This window comes from Pantherophis guttatus, chromosome 14 (assembly GCF_059756535.1).
Source record: "Pantherophis guttatus breed Tessera chromosome 14, ASM5975653v1, whole genome shotgun sequence".
Taxonomy (NCBI): Eukaryota; Metazoa; Chordata; class Lepidosauria; order Squamata; family Colubridae; genus Pantherophis; species Pantherophis guttatus.
Window position 1 is genome coordinate 16308717 of NC_142076.1, and position 21968 is coordinate 16330684.

At 45.3% G+C, this 21968-nt stretch overlaps 1 protein-coding gene across 1 annotated transcript; it reads left to right on the forward strand.

The window, feature by feature from the left end:
* Positions 1-3015: 3015 nt before the first annotated feature.
* Positions 3016-19405, forward strand: LOC117678096 (putative short-chain dehydrogenase/reductase family 42E member 2). Its single transcript, XM_034438812.3, has 12 exons — positions 3016-3126; positions 6012-6364; positions 7344-7439; positions 8417-8477; positions 9325-9440; positions 10355-10430; positions 11260-11342; positions 13286-13423; positions 13548-13613; positions 16113-16176; positions 16877-16950; positions 18462-19405. The coding sequence occupies exons 2-12, from the start codon at positions 6116-6118 to the stop codon at positions 18594-18596; spliced, it is 1158 nt and encodes a 385-aa protein (XP_034294703.2). The 5' UTR covers positions 3016-3126; positions 6012-6115; the 3' UTR covers positions 18597-19405.
* Positions 19406-21968: the final 2563 nt, after the last annotated feature.

Below are 21968 nucleotides of genomic sequence, written 5' to 3' on the forward strand. Positions count from 1 at the left end.
GGGGGGGGGTGATCAGCTATGGTGCGCAATCTTTTTTTTTTTTTACTTTTAAAAGCCTTGCTTTTAAAAGTAAAAAAAAAAAAAGCCTCTGACGATTGTCCTGCTCAGCTGGGATCGTCAGAGGCTTTTTTTTTACCTTGTAAAAGCATTTTTTCTACAACCTCTTCGAAGAGATTGTAAAAAAATGCTTTTAAAAGTAAAAACAAAAAGCCTCTGATGATAGCGCGGCTCAGCTGGGCATTATCACCGGGGGGGGGAGGCAGGGATTTTTGCTACTGGTTCTCCGAACCACCCGCCACCATCGCTACCGGATCAAGCGATCCGGTCCGAACCGGGAGCATTTCATCCCTGGATGATGTCCAAACAGAGGGATGACTAAGATTGCAACTGTGGCCACATCCGTTTTCTATATACATTGTACCATCCATATACAAAAGGGGAAGGAATTCTATCCTCACAATCACAGCCTCCATCTTGATGGTTTTTGACCCGCAGTGGCCATATCTGCCACATTTCTATATATCACATAAATAGTTGGTTGCTGCTCTTTTGAAGAACTTCAGAAGAGTTTGCTAGTTTTCATCCACTCTCCTCAGTCTTGTAGTCCTATTATTAGCCGTGAAGATTGGCTTATTATCTTCAAATTAATTGCCACGTATTCTAGCCTGGCATTTCCTATAAGCTGAACGTCTTCAAATTAGTTGTTATTTATGCTCCGTTGATTGTATGCAAGATGTTATGAGGTCCCATCAGACTTCAAAATATCCACTTTAATTGCATCGTTGGCAATCCAGCACATCATGCATCAGGAGTCCAAGTCATTTTTTTTTTTAAAAAATTGATTTATATGCCGCCCTTCTCCGGAGACTCAGGGCGGCTTACAATGCGTTAAGCAATAGCCTTCATACTTTGGTATATTTTATACAAAGTCAGCTTATTGCCCCCACAATCTGGGTCCTCATTTTACCTACCTTGGAAGGATGGAAGGCTGAGTCAAACCTTGAGCCTGGTGAGATTTGAACTCGCAGTAATTGCAGGCAGCTGGCCGCTAAGTGCACTTTAGTCCGCTGCACCACCAAGGCTCAAGACTGACATGTACTTTCATGTAACCTTACAATAAAGTAGAATAAGTTCCTCTGGATATGCTTTCTTTCTGGACTACCTTGCTAGGTTTAGACCAGTGATGGCCTATGTCTAATTGCCCCCCCAAAATCAAGATTAAAAATAACAGGATAAATTTTAAAAACCTGTTACATTTAAAAGTTTAAAACAACAAAAAAAGCTGTATCCAGGTGTACGTAGCTGAAGACATTGAGAGCTTGGAACATGCAATGTCCCTCAGTCCTTCAAGCTCTACCATCACTCCAAGAAGTTATCGTAGGATGGAATGTTTGCATCCCACCTGTCAGAAGCTCCTTGTTTTAAGCAACGTCGTGTCATAGGCTCACACAGCCTCATGATCCAACACTGGAAAATCAATATACATCAAAGTTTAGTTCAAGGGCTGCACACATTTGTTCTGTGCACACTTCAGAACACGATAGAGTAAGCCAAATATACATCTTGCTTTGCACAACATGCTAATTCAAACCTGTTCTAAATTCATTAGATGGCTATAGATAGATATGAGAGGCAGCTTGGTATACTGGATGAGGCTGGAACGCAGGAGACGGTGAGTTCTAGTCCTGCCATAGGCCTGAAAGCCAGCTGGGTGACATTGGACCAGTCACTAGGAGACGATGAGTTCTAGTCCCACCTTAGGCATGAAAGCCAGCTGAGTGACATTGGGCCAATCACCAGGAGACGGTGAGTTCTAGTTCCACCTTAGGCATGAAAGCCAGCTGGGTGACATTGGGCCAATCACCAGGAGACGGTGAATTCTAGTCCCATTTTAGGCATGAAAGCCAGCTGAGTGACATTGGACCAATCACCAGGAGACGGTGAGTTCTAGTCCCACTTTAGGCATGAAAGCCAGCTGGGTGACATTGGGCCAATCACCAGGAGACAATGAGTTCTAGTCCCACCTTAGGCATGAAAGCCAGCTGGGTGACATTGGGCCAATCACCAGGAGACGGTGAATTCTAGTCCCATTTTAGGCATGAAAGCCAGCTGGGTGACATTGGGCCAATCACCAGGAGACGGTGAGTTCTAGTCCCACCTTAGGCATGAAAGCCGGCTGCATGACTTTGGTCCAATCACCTGAAGACGGTGAGTTCTAGTATTACTTTACCCAGGCAAGCCATCTGGATGACTTTGGGCCAGTACCTTTAACTCAGCCTAATCCACCTCAGGGTTTTCATAATGGGGGAAACTGAAGTAGGAAGAATTATTGAGTTCATAGCCTTGAATTATTTGTAAAAATAATAAAAGATAGATAGATAGATAGATAGATAGATAGATAGATAGATAGATAGATAGATAGATAGATAGATAGATAGATAGAGTGGGGGGTTGCTACTGGTTCGCCCCACAGTGGTGGCGGGAGGCTCCACCCCATTTGACATCATCAAATACACTCTGCGCATGAGCAGAAGTGAACGAACCGGTAACAAAGGTAAGTGAAACCCACCACTGGATGGATGGATAGATAGATAGATAGATAGATAGATAGATAGATAGATAGATAGATAGATAGATAGATGGAAAAGAAGAAACATGATAGGTTACCCAGTAAGAGGATTAGATACCCACCAAATTGTTGTTTCACAGCTTTGGACAGTTACAAGATTTGGTGCAACGTGCTATGTGTGGTAGCCCAATGTTCCTTGATTGTTTTGGCAGGTAAGTTCCTCCGTCTTACTCATAATGATTCTTACCCAGGACATAAATTTGCTGTGGGTGATGTATATCATCAGAATGCTAAAAATACACCCAGGGCAAGTGTTGAAATACTAGCCACTATTTTGGCTCCAGCGCGAGGTCATGCTAACCTGTACAATCAATCAACGATCTCTTGCTTATGCTCAAAAAGGCTGCTGCTATAAAAGAGAAGAGACTTTCCCCAGAGGTTCTCTCAAGTCCTCGGCGATTTTGGAGAAAATCGGTTCCACGGAATCCGCCACGAAAGGAAACGCAGAATCTCGCCTCACCCACCGGATCGTTGAAGGCACCAGCTATAGGCTAAAGGTAATGAATATGATCTAGGATTCAGCCGTTTATTATTACACATTTTTAATGCATGCCATTAGGGGTGCAGACAGCTCCCGAAACTGGAGGGGTCGGGAGGGGGGAGTGGGACCAGATAAGATCATATGGTCTCTAGACCTTTTTTTTTTTTTAATGAAGCCACAAAACCAAAATTAAGCAGATGGTATATACGCCAAGCCTTAACACCGCAGACCAGTCGTTTCATTTTTTACCAGCTATAAAACTCTTAGTAACCCATTCTAAAGTTTTGATAGAGAGAGCAAGAACTCCATGTTTTAATGTAAAAGTACCCAAAGGGCAGGGGTTTTTTTCCCCTTTCTTTCTGGACCTGCACTTCTTCTGAGGAAGCAAATTTTAATATAATACCATGCTTTGCCCAAAATAAGACCCTGTCTTATATTGTTTTGAACTCTGAAATAAGTGCTTGGCCTTATTGCCATGCGCTCAAAAGCCCGATGGGGCTTATTATCAGGGGATGTCTTATTTTGGGGGAAACAGGGTGTGCATTTCTAACTTATCTACTCCTCCTTCTGGCTCCCTAATATCTAGTTGGGTTCCTGCTTCTGCTTCCAGGTGCACAGAAAAAGTTTCCTTAATTAATTGGCATAGTTTCATTCTCAGATAAAGTAATAGTATTTTAAGATACAGGTGTACAGATTGTTCCCATCTGATAGCATCTATTCAAAGCCGCAATCACACGGAAAAAATGTAATTTACGGAGGGGGGGGAAAAAACTTATGAATAATGCTTGCAAGAATTGGGTATGTCTAGTTTAATGAAAGGAAGGGACGGGGTGGCTCAGTGGCTAAGACACTGAGCTTGTCGATCGAAAGGTCAGCAGCTCAACGTTTTTGAATCCCTAGTGAATAGAATAGAATAACAGAGTTGGAAGGGACCTTGGAGGTCTTCTAGTCCAACCCCCTGCCCAGGCAGGAAACCCTACACCATTTCGGACAAAAAGTGCCACGTAACGGGGTGAGCTCCCGTTAGTTGTCCCAGCTTCTGCCAACCTAGCAGTTCGAAAGCAGGTAAAAAAATGCAAGTAGAAAAAGAGGGACCACCTTTGGTGGGAAGGGAACAGCGTTCCGTGCGCCTTCCGTGTTGAATTATGCTGGCCACAGGACCACGGAGACGTCTTCAGACAGCGCTGGCTCTTCGGCTTTGAAACGGAGATGAGCACCGCCCCCTAGAATCGGGAACGACTAGCACATATGTGCGAGGGGAACCTTTACCTTTACCTTTAGCTAGTTTGATGAAAAGAAGAACTAGGGGAGACATGAGAGCAGTCTTCCAATATTTGAGGGGCTGCCCCAAAGAAGAGGGGATCAGCCTATTCTCCAAAGTACCTGAAGGCAGGACAAGAAGCAATGGATGGAAACTAATCAAGGAGAGAAGCAACCTAGAACTAAGGAGAAATTTCCTGACAGAATAATTAATCAGTGGAACAACCTGCCTCCAGAAGTTGTGAATGCTCCAACACTGGAAGTTTTTAAGAAGATGTTGGATAACCATTTGTCTGAAATGGAATAGGGTTTTAGCAGGGAGGTTCGACTAGAAGACCTTTAAGGTCCCTTCCAACTTTGTTGTTCTGTATTCTGAATACTTACAACTGGTCCTTGCACTTACAACCAGTCCTCATACTTCAGCCTGAAAACTACAAGAATCTAGTCACATAGTTACAAGGAGACCAATGAAAGTTACAGGAACTTTACTTTCATTTAGATTGTTCAGTAAGAGTTGTTACTTTGATGGCTGAGGACGCCGACTGTATTTAAAGATTGATTAAGTTTTTAATCCTGCCTTAATTACTTCCTATTAAGAAAAAGACAAAAGACTATCAACGCCACCGTGCGTCAGGTTTCCAAGTGGTGAAACCCATTCAAAAAAACCGAAATAGGCAAAAGTCCATCTTCCAAAACAAATTCTTTTTATTTAGGTTAGGCATCAAATCGGCAAAGTCTGTTGTAATTCCGGATCTGACACAAATCGGAATTACACCGCATAATATTGCAAGTTAGAAACATCCCTCAAAAGTCACATTCTCCAATTAAACGTTCCATCCACATTTCCCGCTGTTTTCGAACTCCACCTTCCATTCTCACCAGGAGCAGCCTCTTGCTCAAATACCATTCTAGAATGAACTGAAGAGGGAAACAACAAGAGAGAGGGGAAGGAGTAGAGGGAGAGGAAGGGAGAAGAGAGGGGAGGAGAGGAGAGGGAGAGAAAGAAGAAAGGGAAAAGGAGAGGAAGAAAAGGGAGGGGAAAGAGGAGTAGAAGAGAAGGCTAGAAGGGGGGGAAGAAGAGAGGAGTGGCGGAAGGGAAGGGGAAGTAGGAAAGAGAAGGAGAGGAAGAACGAAAAAGTAGGAGGAGAAAGAGGAAGGAGGAGAAGGGGAGGAGAAGAAGAAAGGTTGTGGTAAATGGTAAAAGAGCAGCCCCGAAAAAGTAAAAATGAAAAATGAAAGTTAAAAGGTAAGATGAACGAAAAATGACAGATAAATAACTGTACATGTAAATGTGTTTATGAGAAATAAAAATAAAAACTTTTTCGAAATAAAATAAAATAAAATAAAAACCAGGAGCAGCCTCTGTTCCCACAGGAAAGAAAGTCACCTAGCCAAAATAATCCTCACTATCTATGTGCTCCCCACCCCCACCTTAAGAATGTGGCGAGCCCGGAAACCCTCCTTACATAGTAAAGAGAAAGAAAAGGAATAAATGAGTATACTAGGGAGCTAAATAAAATGGCTACACATATGTCATGAAGCGCTTGCCAAATAAAAACCTAAATATTGCAAAGCACCTCATAAATCATGAGGTTGGGGTAAGTTTCTTTGATTTTATGCAGTTTCTTTGATTTTATGCAGGAAGGCTTCAGAGATCCACCCGCAACCCGTTTGTGAAGGCTTGTAATCTGGTACTCCGGTTTACAAAGCCCCCACTTAACAAACCAAACAGAAGTTATCCGGCCATGTTTCGTCAGCGTGAGGACATCCTCCAAAGAAAATCCGGTGAAAAAGTGACCCCCAGAGGCGAGCCATCTGAATGGAGAATCCCCAGGCGGATGAGATCCTTAGGTCCGAAGGCAATGATCACCGGTGGCTTGGGATATTGTGGATCCCAACTGAGCCGCGCTCTCCTCCAGGAAGGGATTGGTGTGGTTTTGCTTGATAGACGTGAACTTCAATCGGAGCTCCCCAAGGGAGCGGTCTTCTTCCAGGTAGGATGGGGATCAGTTTGACTGTTGGTGTCAGACCTGTCTCAGTCTGGTCCCTTAGGAAAGAAAGACCCTCGACTCCACGGAAGTGAAGTGATATATTCTTTTACTAAAAGATGGTGGTAAAGTCAAGCCAGACCTGAATTTCCCACACAAAATAGATACAAAATGTTTCCCTTCATCCCATCTCTTTCTCCATGACCTGTCAGTCTTCAGCCAATGAAGATTCACCTAGGTGTTTTGAGAACGCTGATATGTTTGAGCTATTCCATGGTCTTTCTCAGGGTGCCTGACCTTGGCTGTTGGAACAAATTGGTTCTGAGCTTCACTTCATCAACCTGTCGTCCCCCTCCCTATTTCCCATCATATACCCATACAGATTTATTGCCCATTTGTAACGAAACATCCCAGATTAACAAATCTTGTGAATTGTGAATTCATTTTACCTTTTTAGATGGTCATGAACAGTGGTGAAATTCAATTTTTTTTTTACTACTGCTTCTGTGGGCGTGGCTTGGTGGGTGTGGCAGGGGAAGGATACTGCAAAATCTCCATTCCCACCCCACTCCAGGGGGAAGGATACTGCAAAATCTTCATTCCCACCCTACTCTGGGGCCAGCCAGAGGTGGCATATGCCGGTTCTTTGAACTACACAAAATTTCCACTACCGGTTCTCCGAACTACTCAAAATTTCTGCTACCGGTTCTCCAGAACCTGTCAGAACCTGTTGGATTTCACCCCTGGTCATGAATGCCTTTTTTCAGCACCGTCATAATTTTGAACAGTCATTGAACGAATGGTCGTAAGTCAAGGACTACCTGTACCCTCATGATTAATCCAATACCTTCAGCATCTTGTTTGTAAAAATCTTGCAACAATGCCAGGCTTAGCCAGCAGTGCGATCAACGAATTGCAAGAAGGCTCCCTTGGTGCTTCTTGTTTTTATGGGCAGTTCTTTCCTTCCCACACCAACTTTTTCCAGGCCGATGTGCGGGATTATGAGAAAGTCTTCCAAGCGAGCGAGGGAATTGACACCATTTTTCATCTGGCAAGTTTTGGCCTGTCTGGAGGTGAGCAGGTAAGTGGATAATACAGTTTCGGACTATAAGACGCATCAGAGTATAAGAGGCACCAAGATTTCGAAGAGGAAAACAAGGGAAAAAATAGTTTTTGCCCTCCCTGGGCCCCCGAGCACTCTGCAGGCCTCCCAAACCCTCTTTTTGTGAAAAATGGGGGCTGAGGAGGGGAAAAATGGAACACGTGCAGGGTTTGGAAGGCCAAAAGGGCCCATTTTTTTGCAAAAATGGGATGCACAGAGGGTTTGGGAGGCCTGCAAAGTGCTCCTGGGGGCTGGGGAGGGCAAAAACGGGCCCATTTTTCATGAAAAATGTTCCATTTTTGCCTTCCCCAGCCCCGAGGAGCACTCTGCAGGCCCCCCAAACTCTCTGCGCATCCCATTTTTGCAGAAAACGGGACGCACAGGGTGGGGTTTCGGGAGACCGCAAATGGCTGCCTTCGGTGTATAAGACGCACTGACATTTCCACCCTCTTTTAGGGAGGGGAAAAAGTATGTCTTATATTCCAAACAGTACAGTATTTGCTACTCACAAGTAAGTATAAGTAATCTTGCAGGATCCAACCTGAGTCGGTCACCAGAGGTTTTGTCTTCCGAGCTTTCAGATTCATGATGGAGCCATTCTTCAGGGAACTTTCTCTCTAGCAGAGTGCGTGCTGTTCTCTGTGTATGGTAATTATAGTACCTGTTGCGTAAATGATATTTCAAATGTTGATTGGGGTGTGTTGATGAATGGCTTTTAAGAAATTAGCTGTTGTTTGTGCTGCCCTGCCCTTGCCTTCTAATTACTTGATAAGATGAAGGTTAATCTGCACTCCTGTTGACCAACGCGGGGCCTGTTTCCCAGACCTTCAATCATTTCCCTGGCTGTTTTTGTGCCTGCTCGTCCAACAATCTTAGTAGCTGCTAAATTGAACGTGACCTAAAAAAATCATCATTCTTCTGATTTTTTTTTCCTCTTTCATCCTATTGTTTCTAAGCTCAAAAAGATAAAAGAGATTGACTCCATCAACGTAGGAGGAACAAAGGTTGTCATTGATGGTATGCTTCAGTTCGTTTTTCTCATTTATGCCGATACATGAAAGCGTTCTCATTTATGGAAATCTCAGTAGCCTACTACAAGACTACATTCTACAGGAGGAAAAAATAGTGAACGTTAACTCTGGTTTGTTGTTCTGTGCTTGGCTTTATTTCTTAGAGTTTTTTATATTTATGGCTTGCCTTCCCTCTAAGAACTCATGAGAGGCCAATCACATAATTGGATATGTTAGGCTGGTGTATCTCAACCTCAGCAACTATAAGATGTGTGAGGACTTAAATTCGCAGAATTCCACAGCAAGTAGGGGGAAGCTTAATGTATGGTGGCTGGGGAATTCTGGAAGTGGAAGTCTACATATCTTAAAGCATACTAGCTGGTGAAGTCTGGGGGTTGAAGTCCACCATTCTCAAAGCATGCTGGCTGAGGAATTCTGAGAGCTGAAGTCCAGCAGTATTAAAGTATGCTAGCTGGAGAATTCTGGAAGTAAACGTCCAGCAGCTTTAGAGTGTGCTAGCTGGGGAATTCTGAGAGTTGAAGTCCACCCATCTTAAAGAATGCTAGCTGGTGAATTCTGGGGATTGAAGTCCACCATTCTTAAAGCATGTGGCTGGGGAATTCTGGGAGCTGAAGTCCATGTATCTGAGAATTGCCATGCATGCTGGCTGGGGAATTCTGGGAATTGAAGTCCACACATCTGAAAATTACCAAGCATGCTGGCTGGGGAATTCTGGGAGTTGAAGTCCAGCAGTCTTAAAGCATGGTAGCTTGTGAATTCTGGGAGTTGAAGTCCACAAAACTTCCAATTGCCAAGGTTAAGAAACATTGGTTTAATGTATTATTTCTCTGCAGTTTGCAAATCAAGAAACATTTCCAAATTGATCTATGGCAGTTCAGTGACTGTTGTATTTGGAGGGGATCCAGTTGAAGATGCAGTTGAAACGTTGCCGTACTTTCCGCTTGAAAAGGTATATTTGGGTGAGAAACATATTGGATGTAGGCGAGTTTGCATGTTAACCTCAATTTATCTAATTAATCTTTAGAAATTGATGTCTCTCGAACTGAACAATAGAGAAATGATTTGCCTTTGCTCCCCACCCCACCCCATAAATAGTTAGATTTCCTGGTCTAGTTTCACAGCCCTAGGATTTGCAATGCTTTGATTTTCCAAGCTCATCCAACTCTTATTAATCCTTGAAACAGAATTCAGTTGTCCTTCAACAATCACCCTTCTGCGAATTTTGCAATGCAAGTCTCGAATGTCACGAATTAGACATCAGTTGGGGGCAGGTGTGGGCTTCAAAAATTTTAGCAAGGGGTTCTCTGCCTGGTTGCTGGGTGGGTGTGGCCATGGTGAGCGTGGCCTAGTCGGCCTCCTGCACCATGGTGGGAGAGGGGCGTTTTTGCCCTCCCCAGGCTCTGGAGGCTTTTCTTGAGCCTCTGGAAGGGCGAAAACGGCCTCCCTAGGCTCCAGAGGCCCTCTGGAGGCCAGAAACGGGCCCGTTTCTAGCCTTTCTGAACTTCCAGTAGGCCTGCTTTTCACCCTCCCTGAGCCTCCGCGCACACCCTGCACTTACCTGCATCCAAAATGGACCACATGGGGACTCCTGGGAGGGGAGGGGAGGGGAGGGCAGGGGAGGGCAGGGCCAGCCAGGAGTGGGATTTGGGAGTTCTCCAAACTGCACAGAATCTTAGCTAGAGGTTTTCCCGTACCCCTGCCAACCCCCAGCATCCCACCTCTGGTTGGGGGATTCCACTGTCTTTATTTCTATTTGTATTTTATGTTAAGATAAAACCTTTAATCATAATCATCCAAATATAGACATAGACATAAATATAAAGAAAGGTGTTCTCTCTCTCTCTCTCTCTCTCTCTCTCGTAGCAACCTGACAATTATTCTAAATCCAAATCAATTGCAGAACAAATGATCCTAACTGCCAACGGAGCCCCACTCCAGGGTAGGTTTGGATCAGTTTTCCTCCCTTTCCTTTTCCATCCCGAGGAAACCTTGAAAAACATGTATGGAAAAACATTATGGGAAAAAAAAACACATTTATTTGGAGGATTTATATGGCCGCCCGCTCACTTTCAGTGACCTTGGGCAGCTTACAAAAACGGTATGTCAGAGCTGAAGAAACTTCTTGGATGAGAAGAGAAACGTCTTCAAAGAAAAACCAGAAAGTCCAACCGCCTTGGTGGCTGGCTTGGTGGGCGTAGCTTGGTGGGCGTGGCAGGGGAAGGATACTGCAAAATCCCCATTCCCAACCCACTCCAGGAGAAGGATACTGGAAAATCCCCATTCCCTCACCACTCCAGGAGAAGGATACTGCAAAATCCCCATTCCCACCCCACTCCTGGGGGAAGGATACTGCAAAATCCCCATTCCCACCCCACTCCTGGGGGAAGGATACTGCAAAATCCCCATTTCCTCCCCACTCCTGCGGAAAGGATATTGCAAAATCACCATCCCACCCCACTCTGGGACCAGCCAGAGGTGGCATTTGCCGGTTCTCCGAACTACTCAAAATTTCCGCTACCGGTTCTCCAGAACCTGTCAGAACTTGCTGAATTTCACCCCGGTCACAAGTGAATTTTCATCGTTGTCATAACTATGAACGGCAGCTAAACATGGCAGTTGCTAAACAAAGACGACCCGTACGATGACTCAAGTTGGATGGGGAAAAGCCATGAAAGTGAAGTTGTGTGTTATGCTTGCTCAATGACTCTTTTTGCCACAGATTTGTCCAGCAGAAGTTTCACAGAATGGTTTCGGGTTTTTTTTCGTAGGAGGAGAGACACTCCGAACGTGTGCGCTTCGGCCGCCTGGAATCTACGGTCCGGGAGAGGACAAAATCATTCCCCGCTTCATTGTAGGCGTTGCTTTTCTGGCCTTTGAGCGTGATTTAAATTTGGATGCTTAGCAACGGACTCCTATTTATGACAGTTGCACTGTCCTGGGTGGTCACAGGATCCCCTTTTGCGACCGTCTGGCAAGCAAAGTCACTGGGGAAGCCAGATGTACTTCACAACCACGTTACTAATTGAACCACTGCAGTGATTCACTTAATATGGTGGACATGGTGGCTCAGTGGCTAAGATGCTGAGCTTGTTGATTGAAAGGTTGGCAGTTCGGCAGTTCGAATCCCTAGCACCGCATAATGGGGTGAGCTCCCGTTCCTTGCCCCAGCTTCTGCCAACCTAGCAGTTCGAAAAATGCAAGTAGAAAAATAGGGACCACCTTTGGCGGGAAGGTAACAGCGTTCCGTGCGCCTTTGGTCATGTCGGCCACATGACCACAGAGACATCTTCGGACAGCGCTGGCTCTTCGGCTTTGAAACGGAGATGAGCACCGCCCCCTAGAGTCGGGAATGACTAGCACATATGTGCGAGGGGAACCTTTACCTTTACCTTAGTAATTCACTTAACAATCATGGCAAGAAAAGTTGTAAATTGGGACCAAAAGCCAGTTAACAAACGTCTCACTTAGCAACATAAATTCTGAACTCCGCTATGGTCATAAATCTAGGACTACCTGTACTTTTCTCTCACAAAAAACCTGCCCACCCAGACACCCTGTATGAACCTCGTCCTTTCTTGCTTGTGAGCAATTGTTAACAAGATTGACACATGTGCCGCTGTCACTCACCTCCACCTTTTATAACAGTGGAAACAGAGTTAAGGTTCATGCCAGCCACCAAACTCGGTTTTCTTTATCTGTTTTCATTTTTTTCTCCAGCAAGAGTAAATAATGCAATATTTATAAGCATCATCTCTGAGTGAATTAGTGTGATGATGTGATAAATTTCCTCCAAATAAGCCTAACATTGTTTGAGCCAGTTTTTTCTCCCCTTTGGAATCATCCTGTGCACAGGTTGCACCCATTTAACAACTGCAATTGGGACTGGCAACTTGGTCATTAAGGGTGAGTGAACCCCAAGTGGGCTCATGACCTTACTTCGGTTTTCCTTTGCGTGACAAACCTGTGAAGGTTGTAAATGTAAAGACTGGTTGCAAAGTGACTTTTTCATCGCTGGCGTAACTGCAAATGGTCGCTAAATGAGGCAGTCGCTAAATGGGGACTACCTATAGTCAGTTTGATATGAAAGCATGATCTGCTCCACTGACTTCTTCGAATGGAGATTTGATCCTGTTCAATTTTAATCTGGTATTTTTATTTTTAATAAAAAAAAATTATTTTTAAAACAAAAACATAAAACACATCTTTTCAAAAGGAAGCTTTTGCTCTGGTCACATATTAAAGCAAAACATTAACATGTATGTATGTATGGGTGTATGTTGAGAGTGATAGTGTAAGATAAAATGAATAAGATAGGTTTAATAATAGAAATAAAGAGTATAAATTTTGAGTTTAATAGTTAGAAATAAAATGGGTATGTTGAAATTAAATAGTTTTGGAATGTTTAATATAATTGTATGATTTATATTGTTAAAATATATCCATCTAAGCAAATGAAAGAGAAAAATGGATGGATAATTGGTTAGGATTTAAAATTTAAGTAACAGGTTTTTGGGGATAATCACATAATTATATAGACAGATTTGAGGGAAAATACTTGTTTAAAATATTTAGTTGTGTTAATTGAAAAATAAGATTTGTTAATGAATTTTAATCCCGTATTTACTACTACTACTCCCCCACTCCTACTCCTACTCTCTTCCTCCTCCCCTCCTCCTCCTCCTCCTCCTCTCCCCCGTCCTCCTCCTTCCCTCCCTCCTTCCCTCCCTTTCTTTCTTAGTTGCATTTCATCCCACACTGAAAATTGGACAACTTTTTCCGGTTTCTTTTCCGTAGAAAACTATCCAGAGCTATTTACTGTACTTTACCTTTGATACCACCGGCACATGGATGAATTGGGTTCATATTTGTAATTTAACTCAAGCCTACCTCCTTGCCAGAAGAGCTCTAACAGCAGAGAGAAATTTCATTGCTGTAAGTAGTCCATTTCTGATTCCACGTTGGGTCCGTTTTGACCAAAATGTCAAGGGCACCTGCCCTTGAGGGATCTTTTTAATGTTTTCCTATCCTCTCATTCCTTCTTTTTATTTTTCTCCAGAGTGGTCAAGCCTATTTTATACATGATGGAGACAAAATCAATTTTTTCGAATGGACATCGGTTCTGGTAGGACCTTTTTCTTGCTTCAGGAAATCTTTTGAGAATAGGCCAAGTCTTCGGGTTTATTCTATAACAGGGGTCTCCAACTTGGCAACTTTAAGGCTTGTGGACTTCAACTCCCAGAATTCCCCAGCCAGCCATGCTTTCTTGCCATTCCACCATTTAACAGATTTACTTTGTCCTTCTTGTGCTATTAAGAGACAGACTAATGGTGGGTTGCACCCGGTTCGGACCGGTTCGGAAGAACCGGTGGTAAAACCGGCGGGAGGCTCCGCCCACTGACCCGGACGTCATCATAGGTGATGTGCGCATGTGCATAAGCTTCTGCGCGAGAGAAGCGAGTGTGCGCGCACAAGATGCGAACCGGTAGTAAAGGTAAATAGAACCCACCAGGGGTAAAATTGGTTCTGTGGGCGTGGCTTGTTGGGGGGAGGTCATGTGAATGGGTGGGCGTGGCCAACTTGACATCACTCACATCGAGGGGCTCCTCACCGGCCCCTCCCCTCCCAGCCACTCCTTGTCATGAATGGCAGGAAAACGGGGAGGGGAATATTCCTGCCTACCATCCTTCCCTCAGTCTGCGCTGAGATGGAGGAATGGATGACAGGCAGGAAAATCCCCTTCCCCATTTTCCTGCCTTTCACAAAAATGGCTCCATTCCAGCTGTCCCCCTCCCTCCTGGGGACTCCCTTAAAAGGGACAGGCTGCATTGAATCCATTGTGGATGGAGGGAGAAAAGTTAGCAGTCTCTCTGCTGCATTGAACATTGAATTCTGTGGAATATCGAGTCGCCGGAAGCAGTGAGCAGCGATCGGCCAGGCGTGGGTGGGGCTAAGGAGGGGTAATTTACTACCGGTTCGGAGAACTGATGCCCATAATCCCTAGCGGTTCACCCAAACTGGTCCGAACCGGAAGGATTTCACCCCTGGAACCCACCCCTGAGGCAGACGGTTACTGATTCAACCAACTTTCCAGTGGAAGAGAGTATCTCTAGCTCAGGTTTGAGCTGTGGTGTCCGTGGTATTCTCTGACCTTGGTTGATTGCTCGGAGACGTTGAAACTAGATTGAAACTGTCGTTGAATCTGTCCATCTGTTACAAAATTGAGGAATCTGAGATGTTAGCATCTTAGACCGAGCTAATTCCACAAATACCAGGGAATTCCTGGAAATTTGGCAGTCAGACAAATCAGTCATCGACGGACACTTAAAAAAAGAAACCACACACCGTTCAAAAGAGACAATTAAAAAGCCAGAAGGAAACAAGAAACAGAACACATCCTCACCAGCAGCCAGCAGCCAGATAAGCAGGGATTAACACCAGAGAAACAAGCAGAAAACAGTACCTTAATTGCCAAGGAAAACCCACACACCTCACCAATACTAGCAAGACAAGCTACTGTAAGTAGTAGATCATAGACAAAAACCACACCACTCTAAGTGATGATGCTATCTAGATGCATAATGTCTGCAAGCAAGCAACAAAGCTCAGAGGACACTAAAGATTTCACAACTAACATTGCTGACGTGAGAATTGACATTGTGAGAAGAGAATCGAGTTAGCCTGCGGTGGCAGAAAATTAGGGGTCTAGGCCCCCTATTCGCCTGATGAAGGGGGGTTGCTCAAAGAACCTTCTGCCTTCTAAGAAATTTAGTTATTTGGAAAAGTGGCTACCTAGTAAGCCTGACTAGGTGGCTCAGTGGCTAAGACGCTGAGCTTGTCGATCAGAAAGGTCGGCAATTCAGCGGTTCGAATCCCTAGTATAGTTTCCTGCGTGAGGAGTTGGACTAGATGTTTATGTTTATGTTTTATTAAATTTATATACCGCCCTACTCCAGAAGGACTCAGGGCAGTGAACAGGCACAGAATAAAATACATAAATACAAAAGTTAGAAACAATTTAAAACCAAATTAAATAATTTAGCCCAAGACAATTAAAAAACCCCATAATTTAAAACAAATTAAAATTTCAGTTTAAAAAATTAAAAAGAAAGGGGAGAAAATTAGGCCAGGCTGGCTTGCTGGAATAGGAGGGTCTTAAGAGCACGGCGGAAAGTGCGCAGATCCGGGATCCTCCGTATCTCCGGGGGGAGCTCGTTCCGGATAGTGGGTGCCCCCACACAGAAGGCCCTCCCCCTGGGGGCCGCCAGTCAACACTGCTTGGCTGACGGCACCCGGAGGAGCCCCTCTCTGTGAGAGCGTACCGGCCGGTGGGAGGCTGTTTGTGGTAGTAGGCGGTCCCGTAAGTAACCAGGTCCTAAGCCATGGAGCGCTCTAAAGGTGGTAACCAAAACCTTGAAGCGCACCCGGAAGACCGCCGGGAGCCAGTGCAGCTCTGCACTGACCTTCAAAGTCCCTTCCAACTTTGTTACTGTTACTGATTCTCCAGAATTCTACCTCCTAAGGTAAATCTCGTCCCGTATTGACCTTTAATTCATCATGATGTAGAAAATATATCTATTTTTTTTTTTTTTTTGGAGACATATTTCTTTTCTGTCCCTTACAGTATGAAAAGCTGGGTCATCCGAAGCCAAGACTGATTCTGCCTGGGGTTGTTTTGAAAATCGTAGGTAATTAGAATATTTCATTTTGAAGCTTTGGCCTCCTTTGGCCTACCTTGTCTAGGAAATCTCCGTTTTCGCTGAGATTCTTTTAGCCCCAAGTTTAAGTTTAGCCCCAACTAAGGAGAAATTTCCTGACAGAATAATTAATCCGTGGACCGGCTTGCCTCCAGAAGTTGTAAATGCTCCGACACTGGAAGTTTTTAAAGAAGAGATTGGACAACCATTTGTCTGAAATGGTACAGGCCGTTTTCGACTTTCACGATTTCGTTTAGTGACCGTTCAAAGTTACAACACTGAAAAAACGGGACTTTTTTCACACTTCCTCTGAAAGACTGTTTATCAAGCCTTGCGGACTGTAAATGAAAGTAATTTACAGTCGTGTAAATAAAAGGGGTTTTGCGGGATTAAGGTTGTGCTTTATGCGTTCTAAGGAAGCCTTTAGGTCAGAACTGTCAATCACTAAAAAGACTGATGCTTTGTTTGTGGTTTGGCAACTTCCAATTGATTGTAATTTTTGGAATGTTTAATCACCTGGCACAGGTGATTCCTTCAGGACTCAAAGATGGCTATCAGCACTTTGAGGTCTCTTAATCAGGGCAGGACAATCTGTTGGGTTCTTTCCCAGGTGTTCTTAAATCTGGATTGATTCACAGATCCCTTGGCCCCCACCGCCCCCTTTAAGTGTTAAATCTTCTTTCTCCTACAGTTACCTTGACGGAATACCTGTACTGGCTTCTCAACCCCATATTTAACTTTACACCGTTCCTGACCAGAAGAGAGGTAAACAAACAAACCAACAACCCACAACTTTTCTATTTACGCTAGCCACCACAAAGTAATAATTCAGATGTGAGCAGAGATTGCTAACTCTCCTTTCTCTCTTCCAACTGGGACACTTAACCCAAGGATGGGAACCTGTCTTTGAGAGGAAGCTACAAACTTTGGGATAATGGTTATTCAAAGGAGGTGATGCCACAGGTAGTCCTTGGCAAACAACCGGGAGGGAGTCTGCTCATTACGGTTGTATGTAACCAGTGGTGGCATTCAGCCAGTTCTATCCGGTTCGGGCAAACCGGTAGTGGCGGCTGCAGGAGGCTCCGCCCACCCCCCTGACATCATCATGTCCCGTTTTTTGACGCTCTGCACATGCGTGGAGGGGGGGCGCGTGCGAGCAAAGTGAGCGTGCATGCGCGCACGTTCACATTTGCGAACCGGTAACGAAGGTAAGTGAATACCGCCCCTGGATGTAACCAAGGCAGAAAACAATGCTTTTAAAAGCCTCTGACGATCCCAGTTGAGCCGCGCGATCATCAGAGGCTTTTTTTTTTTAACTTTTAAAAGCATTTTTTCGGCCGAAAAGGTTGTAAAAAAAATGCTTTTAAAAGTTAAAAAAAAAGCCACTGATGAGGTGGGCGGGATAAGCGAATGGAGACCGGGCAAGGGACCAGTTCGGGGGCGTGGCCAGCCAATGTTATTACCGGTTCTCCAAACTACTACAAATTTTTACTACCGGTTCCTGTGAACCGGTGCGAACCGGGAGAACCCACCACTGATTAGGATGCTTGGCAACTCACTCCTATTTATGACGGTTGCAGTGTCATGTGATCCGCTTTTGTGACCTTCTGTCAAGCAAAGTCCACGGGGAAGCCAGATTCACTTAACAACCGTGTGGCTAACTTAGCAACTGCGATAATAATTCATTTAACTCTGGCAAGAAAGGTCATTAAAATGGGGCCGAATTCACCACTGTCTCACATTTATTTATTTATTTTATTTTATTAAATTTCTATACCACCCTTCTTCCGAAGGACTCAGGGCGGTGAACAGCCATAAAATAAAACACATAAATGTAAAAATTTGAAATATAATAAAAACGAATTAAATAATTTGGCTTAACAAATTTAAAATACCCCATAATTTAAAAACAAATTAAAATTTACATTTAAAAAGGGAGAAGATTTAGGCGAGGCCAGCTTGATGAGATAAAAAAATCTTAAGCGCGGGACGGAAGGTGCGCAGATCATGGATCCTCCGTATCTCCGGGGGGAGCTCGTTCCAGATCGTAGGTGCCCCCACAGAGAAGGCTCTCCCCTTAAGCCACAGAAATTTTGGGCTCCATTCTGGTCGTAATTTGAGGATGACTTGTGGATTTTCTCAGCTGAATACATAATTTGTGGCCTGTCCTGGGAGTCATTTTTGTGTGGGTTCTCACAACCTGCTGCCACAGTTTGCCACGGCTTCGAAAAACTCAGAAACCACAAACTGATGTCGTTGTGTGCTTCCTTTTCTAGGTGGGACACCTCCTTGTCACCTACACTTTTCGGATAGACAAAGCAAGGAAACAACTGGGGTTTCATCCAAAGAAATATTCCTTGGCCGAGGTGGCAGGCGATTATCTGCGAAGGAAATCTATGCGTGAAGACTAAGGAAGTCCCTCCCCCTAATATTCAGACTTGGCCCAAAGGTGTTTTTTTCAAAAGGCAACTGGACTCTCTGTTTTTCCCTTGAAGAGGTTTCGCTTCTCATCCGAGAAGCTTCTTCCGTTCTGAGTGAATGTTGGAAGGATTTCTATTCCTTGCAGTCATCTGGTCGTTAGCGCTCTCTCTGAGAGTCGTTGAGGCCACTTGGAGGCTTATCTTCATATTTTACATCTTCACATTGTTTCTTTTACGTTGCGGCTTTTTATTCCTCATTGAGCAGTTGTCAGAAAACTTTTTTGCCACTGGGGAACACAGGTAGTCCTCGACGTACGGACACAACCGAGCCCAAAATTCCAGCCACTAAACAAACCAGTTGTTAAGTCAGCATTGCCCCATTTTGCCACCTTCCTTTGCCACAGTTGTTAAGCGAATCATTATTAAGTGAAATCATCCAGTCGTTAAGTGAACCTGGCTGCGAAGGCCGCATATGGTGATCACATGACCCTGGGATGCTGCAACTGTCACAAATACATGCCAGTTTCTAAGTGTCCAAATGTTGATCACTTTTGAGGACACAAGTCTGCAAACTGCTTATAAGTCACTTATTTTAGTGCCATTGTATCTTCAAACGGTCACTAAACGAATGGTTGTAAGTCAAGGACTACCTGTAAATGGCTTTGTATCAGGAAACCAAGAAAACCATTCAGCTCAGAGACCACCAAGGACCCCAAAGTTTAACTCTGAGCTACACATAATCTCTTCTATCGGTAATTAATTATTAGTCTCCCAAATAACCAAAGACCTACATACAAACACCTGCGAAAACCTCAGAAAACAAACATATATATATATATATATATATATATATATATATATATATATATATATATATATATATATATATATATATATATATATATATATATATATATATATATATATATATATGTAAATGTTCATTTGTTCAAAATCTTAAATCTCTGAAAGTTCTGCACCAATTGCTTTGAAATTTTGACACAACGTTGCATTTGAATACACACGTGTTTTTATATGCCTACTATTAAGGACAGGGAAAGAGGGGAGAGAGAGAAAAAGAGGGGGGAGAGAGAGGGAGAAAGAGAGAGAAAAAGAGGGAGAGAACAAGAGGGAGGGGGAGGGGGAGGGAGGGAGAGAGAGTGAACGAGAAAGAGAGAAGAGAAAGGGAGGCAGAGAGAGGGGGAGGGAGAGGGAGGGAGAAAGAGGGAGGGAGGGAGAAAGAAAGAGAGGGGAAAGGGGGAGGGAGAGAGAAAGAGAGAGAAAGAGAAAGGGAGGCAGAGAGAGGGGGAGAGGGAGGGAGGGAGAAAGAGAAAGAGAGGGGAAAGGAGGGGGGAGAGAGAGAAAGAGAGAAAGAGAAAGGGAGGCAGAGAGAGGGGGAGGGAGAGGGAGGGAGAAAGAGGGAGGGAGGGAGAAAGAGAAAGAGAGGGGAAAGGGGGAGGGAGAGAGAAAGAGAGAGAAAGAGAAAGGGAGGCAGAGAGAGGGGGAGAGGGAGGGAGGGAGAAAGAGAAAGAGAGGGGAAAGGAGGGGGGAGAGAGAGAAAGAGAAAGAGATAGGGAGGCAGAGAGAGGGGGAGGGAGAGGGAGGGAGGGAGAAAGAGAAAGAGAGGGGAAAGGAGGGGGGAGAGAGAGAAAGAGAGAAAGAGATAGGGAGGCAGAGAGAGGGGGAGAGGGAGGGAGGGAGAAAGAGAGAGAGAAGGGAAAGTGGGAGGGAGAGAGAGAAAGAGAGAAAGAGAAAGGAAGGCAGAGAGGGGGGGAGGGAGAGGGAGGGAGAAAGAGAGAAAGAGAGGGGAAAGGGGGAGGGAGGGAGAGAAAGAGAGAAAGAGAAAGGGAGGCAGAGAGAGGGGGAGGGAGAGGGAGGGAGGGAGAAAGAGAAAGAGAGGGGAAAGGAGGGGGGAGAGAGAAAGAGAGAAAGAGATAGGGAGGCAGAGAGAGGGGGAGGGAGAGGGAGGGAGAAAGAGGGAGGGAGGGAGAAAGAGAAAGAGAGGGGAAAGGGGGAGGGAGAGAGAAAGAGAGAGAAAGAGAAAGGGAGGCAGAGAGAGGGGGAGAGGGAGGGAGGGAGAAAGAGAAAGAGAGGGGAAAGGAGGGGGGAGAGAGAGAAAGAGAGAAAGAGATAGGGAGGCAGAGAGAGGGGGAGGGAGAGGGAGGGAGGGAGAAAGAGAAAGAGAGGGGAAAGGAGGGGGGAGAGAGAGAAAGAGAGAAAGAGATAGGGAGGCAGAGAGAGGGGGAGAGGGAGGGAGGGAGAAAGAGAGAGAGAAGGGAAAGTGGGAGGGAGAGAGAGAAAGAGAGAAAGAGAAAGGAAGGCAGAGAGGGGGGGAGGGAGAGGGAGGGAGAAAGAGAGAAAGAGAGGGGAAAGGGGGAGGGAGGGAGAGAAAGAGAGAAAGAGAAAGGGAGGCAGAGAGAGGGGGAGGGAGAGGGAGGGAGGGAGAAAGAGAAAGAGAGGGGAAAGGAGGGGGGAGAGAGAGAAAGAGAGAAAGAGAAAGGGAGGCAGAGAGAGGGGGAGGGAGAGGGAGGGAGAAAGAGGGAGGGAGGGAGAAAGAGAAAGAGAGGGGAAAGGGGGAGGGAGAGAGAAAGAGAGAGAAAGAGAAAGGGAGGCAGAGAGAGGGGGAGAGGGAGGGAGGGAGAAAGAGAAAGAGAGGGGAAAGGAGGGGGGAGAGAGAGAAAGAGAGAAAGAGATAGGGAGGCAGAGAGAGGGGGAGGGAGAGGGAGGGAGGGAGAAAGAGAAAGAGAGGGGAAAGGAGGGGGGAGAGAGAGAAAGAGAGAAAGAGATAGGGAGGCAGAGAGAGGGGGAGAGGGAGGGAGGGAGAAAGAGAGAGAGAAGGGAAAGTGGGAGGGAGAGAGAGAAAGAGAGAAAGAGAAAGGAAGGCAGAGAGGGGGGGAGGGAGAGGGAGGGAGAAAGAGAGAAAGAGAGGGGAAAGGGGGAGGGAGGGAGAGAAAGAGAGAAAGAGAAAGGGAGGCAGAGAGAGGGGGAGGGAGAGGGAGGGAGGGAGAAAGAGAAAGAGAGGGGAAAGGAGGGGGGAGAGAGAAAGAGAGAAAGAGATAGGGAGGCAGAGAGAGGGGGAGGGAGAGGGAGGGAGAAAGAGGGAGGGAGGGAGAAAGAGAAAGAGAGGGGAAAGGGGGAGGGAGAGAGAAAGAGAGAGAAAGAGAAAGGGAGGCAGAGAGAGGGGGAGAGGGAGGGAGGGAGAAAGAGAAAGAGAGGGGAAAGGAGGGGGGAGAGAGAGAAAGAGAGAAAGAGATAGGGAGGCAGAGAGAGGGGGAGGGAGAGGGAGGGAGGGAGAAAGAGAAAGAGAGGGGAAAGGAGGGGGGAGAGAGAGAAAGAGAGAAAGAGATAGGGAGGCAGAGAGAG

Excerpts from the sequence above, each read along its gene's own strand:
- LOC117678096 (XM_034438812.3), top strand. The coding sequence starts at position 6,116 with ATGTTTCGTCAGCGTGAGGACATCCTCCAAAGAAAATCCGGTGAAAAA. Across the intron at positions 13,614-16,112 it reads TCGAATGGACATCGGTTCTG|TATGAAAAGCTGGGTCATCC; the intron begins GTAGGACCTTTT and ends TGTCCCTTACAG. Across the intron at positions 16,177-16,876 it reads GGTTGTTTTGAAAATCGTAG|TTACCTTGACGGAATACCTG; the intron begins GTAATTAGAATA and ends TTTCTCCTACAG.